At 48.6% G+C, this 3258-nt stretch overlaps 1 protein-coding gene across 1 annotated transcript; it reads left to right on the top strand.

The window, feature by feature from the left end:
* The first annotated feature begins 1780 nt into the window (after window positions 1-1780).
* On the top strand, window positions 1781-2438 carry EVX2 (even-skipped homeobox 2). The gene is given in 2 exon segments (XM_019471874.1): window positions 1781-1956; window positions 1958-2438. Coding segments are annotated over 2 exon segments (657 nt in total).
* The last annotated feature ends 820 nt before the right edge of the window (window positions 2439-3258 follow it).

The following is a 3258-nucleotide window of genomic DNA, read 5'->3' as shown; positions in this document are numbered from 1 at the left end:
TGCGGCCCGCTCCGCTCCCCTCCGCATCGTCCCGCTCCGCCGCCGCGGCCGCGGGCAAGGAAAAGTTGATATTTACTTTTGTCTGGTTTTGGGGCTGTAAAACGCAGGACACCACACTGCAGTCTACATTCACATTTCAAAGGGCTGACATAAAACGCTCATTAATGGAAGGCTAGATTTTGCAAACAACGCCTAGAATGTTTCCTAAATATTTGGTGGAATGTTTAGGGAGACTTTAACACGTTATTAAAAAAAAAAAAATCTGACAAGTATCCCATTTTCGAGCTATGAATCATGCGCAAGAGCACAAGAGCTTAGGAGATGTGTGTGACTAACATTAGCAGGAACAGCTCTCCTCGCAAAAAATCAACCCCGCGTTTAATCACAGGAAACATTGGGGTGTTTCTCCGGGCGATGAAACTCAGATTCCCAGGGTCTAAATGCTAGATGATGTGGGTGAAAAAAAATCGCGGCGAGAATAAAGGTTGCGCAGCTATCGAAGAGCACTCCAGAGATGCTAACGACAAAGGATTTATCTTCGTTTAAATGGTTGCCATCAGCGTCATTATTACTAGCAAAGTTATCACTGAAGGGAGACTTTCCGACTGTCACGTCTGCCGAGCGCGGCAGTCCGTGTCCCCTGCAGCGCGGCGACGCTGCGCCCCGCAGCACCCGGCAAAGAGCGGAGGGATGAGCTCACTGAGCCACAGGTAACTTTGGAGAGAGGGTGCTAGAGGTGATGTCTCTGCTAGCTCGAAGCCCGCAGGCGATAAACCCCCATCACTTATTTATATTATTATTTTTAATTTCTAAATGCGCAGACTTTCTTGGCGGTGGGGAGGGAAGAAGCAGAGGGCTGGAGAGAAACCTGCCGGGAGGATGAAATGGCACGGCCGCGGAGTGTTTTAAATCACGAATGCATTTAATGTCCTTCGGTTATTTCCCCCCCGTCATACCGTACTACAGCCGGTATTGTCCCAGAGGGGAGAAAAATCGCAGGCTAGCTTCGTCGATAAGCAGGATTATAGAAAGTAAAAAGGAGATCGTATTTAAGGACGCGACGAAGAAAAGTATATTAGAATTATAATATATTAGATTATAATAAATATTTTAATTTCCAGGCAGCTGCTGTAGGTGCCCTCGAATCGGTGCGTGCCGGCAGCAGCGGTCTTATAAAGTCTGGGTATACGGTTCGCGCGTGTGAGGGGGTGCGTGGGGGTGACAGAGTAAATTCCTAAATAAAAGTACTAGTGCGGTCTGGAAATGGGAGGAAAAAGTAAAGATAGCGGCAGGGGAGGTTCTCGGTCCTCTGATCCTCTTCCAGCGTTTCCTCGCGTTGTGATCTAAAATCCGCCTTAGAACTAATAATAAAGAAAAGCATTATCTAACATTTAGCATGTAGTTCTGTCCGAGGACAAATGAGAAAGAAGCTGCATCATTAGGACCTAAAAGGCAACAAAACAAAAATCAGAGCATAATGATGCACCTAAATGAAGGGGGAAATGTTGCACAGCTCATTTTATTAATCAGACTGTCAATTCCACCCCAGAGGCCAAACCCCAGAGCAATTCAAGCAAGATCTGATCAAGCTAAGGACAAGAGCTTTACTCCTCACTTCTTGTCTTTCTTTCTTTCCACCTGGATATATTTGTCTGCTCTGAAGCCGCCTTCATTATCCACTGACAGGAGCTTGTATTTATTTGCTTATAAACCTGTTACAATAAATGATTATTCGAACAGCGTCATTCGTACCTTAATGACGAGCACCACTTTTTGATGAATGACATTTCGGGCTAGAAAGGATGTATGGGTCATTTTGACCAGTCATTCCCTCGCTTTGGCATCCCACAATTTTTACGCCTCCCTCAAAAAGAGATAATAATATTTAGAGACACTTGCCGGGCTGAATGTGAATTAGCCCCTGCTGCAGCTCATCATTAGTACAGGACCAGCCCTGCAACTTTGACATTTTTTATAAAGCTGAGATGATGGAAAGAATAAGAAAAGAGATGATCCTGATGGAAAGAGGGCTGCACAGCCCTACAGCTGGCAAAAGGCTCTCGAATTTGTCAGACTCAGCTGGAAATGCGGTGCTGGAGGCCCTTGAAAATTCTCCGCACAGTGGTCGCCTCAGCCCGAGACTGACTGCCGCCTCCCTGCACAGCGCTATAGGGGACATCTCCGCCAAAGGCAAATTTGAAATAGACACTTTATTCAGTCTTCAGCATCCGAGCAGTGAAAGCACCGTCTCCTCCGAAATCCCGCCGTCGGAAAGCAGGAAGAAAATCAGCCTTTATTCCGAAGTTGCTCAAGAGGCAGATATGAACAGTGATGTGGAGGTGGGCTGCTCCGCGCTCCGCTCCCCAGCCAGCCTGACTTCCTCCCAGCTGAAGGAAAACAGTAACAAAGGTAACTCTTCCTTTATCATCTCCATCTAAGCCCCGCACTTTGCCAACCGGCTTTAAAAACCAAAGCAAACCCACCGCCACCGCCGAAGTTGCTCGCCTCCGCACCGGCGCTCTCTCTTCTGCGAAGACAGAGCTCCAGGCTGTAAAATATTATTGCGATTACTGCGCTATCCCGATAGCCGAGACACACTGCCCGGGCAGCTCCTGTGCGGGTGCGTGCGTGTGTGTGTGCGTGCCCAAATCCATTGGCATGTAGATACATATCCAGAATATATGCGGGCACGAATATCCACCCACCTATATTTAGGGAAAGCTTTCTCCTTATTTTTCCTCGCGCTCTTGGAGCTCTCGGCGCCTCTCGAGCTGTATATGTGTGTATGTACATACATAGATTAAATTAGAGGGAGAGAGGGGAGTGCGAGGAAACTGTCCGTATTTGTCTGTGTGTGTCCTTCTCTGTGTATACGCAACGTGCCGTCCTGTGTCCACCTCGGGGTAACTGGGCATTGTTCATTTCCCCCCCGTTTATAACAGAGGGTTTGAAACAGCCTCGTCTCCTTCCCGCTTTGCGGGGCACGGTGATGGACGATGGTTGTTATTATCGCAGTAATTGGGGAGGGGGAGCCAGGTGAGCGCTGGATTTCCTGGGGGCCACAGTGCATGCCTTTTATGTCAAACGTGCCAGAGAAAGGAAGGGATCCTCGACGTAACGCTGGAGGGAAAAAAATGGCATTTATGGCTGCTCTTATTTCGTACGTCTCCAACAAAAATAAGAACCGCAGTCGACGGGGAAAAGGCTAGCGCCGAGCCCGGGGCTCCTCGCTGCCTGGCGGAGCCGGGCCGAGCCCCG

The sequence above is a fragment of the Aptenodytes forsteri genome, unplaced genomic scaffold (assembly GCF_000699145.1).
Source record: "Aptenodytes forsteri isolate BGI_AS27 unplaced genomic scaffold, ASM69914v1 Scaffold257, whole genome shotgun sequence".
NCBI lineage: Eukaryota > Metazoa > Chordata > Aves > Sphenisciformes > Spheniscidae > Aptenodytes > Aptenodytes forsteri.
Note: the sequence above shows the minus strand (reverse complement) of the source record. Positions and strands in the feature narration are given on the sequence as shown.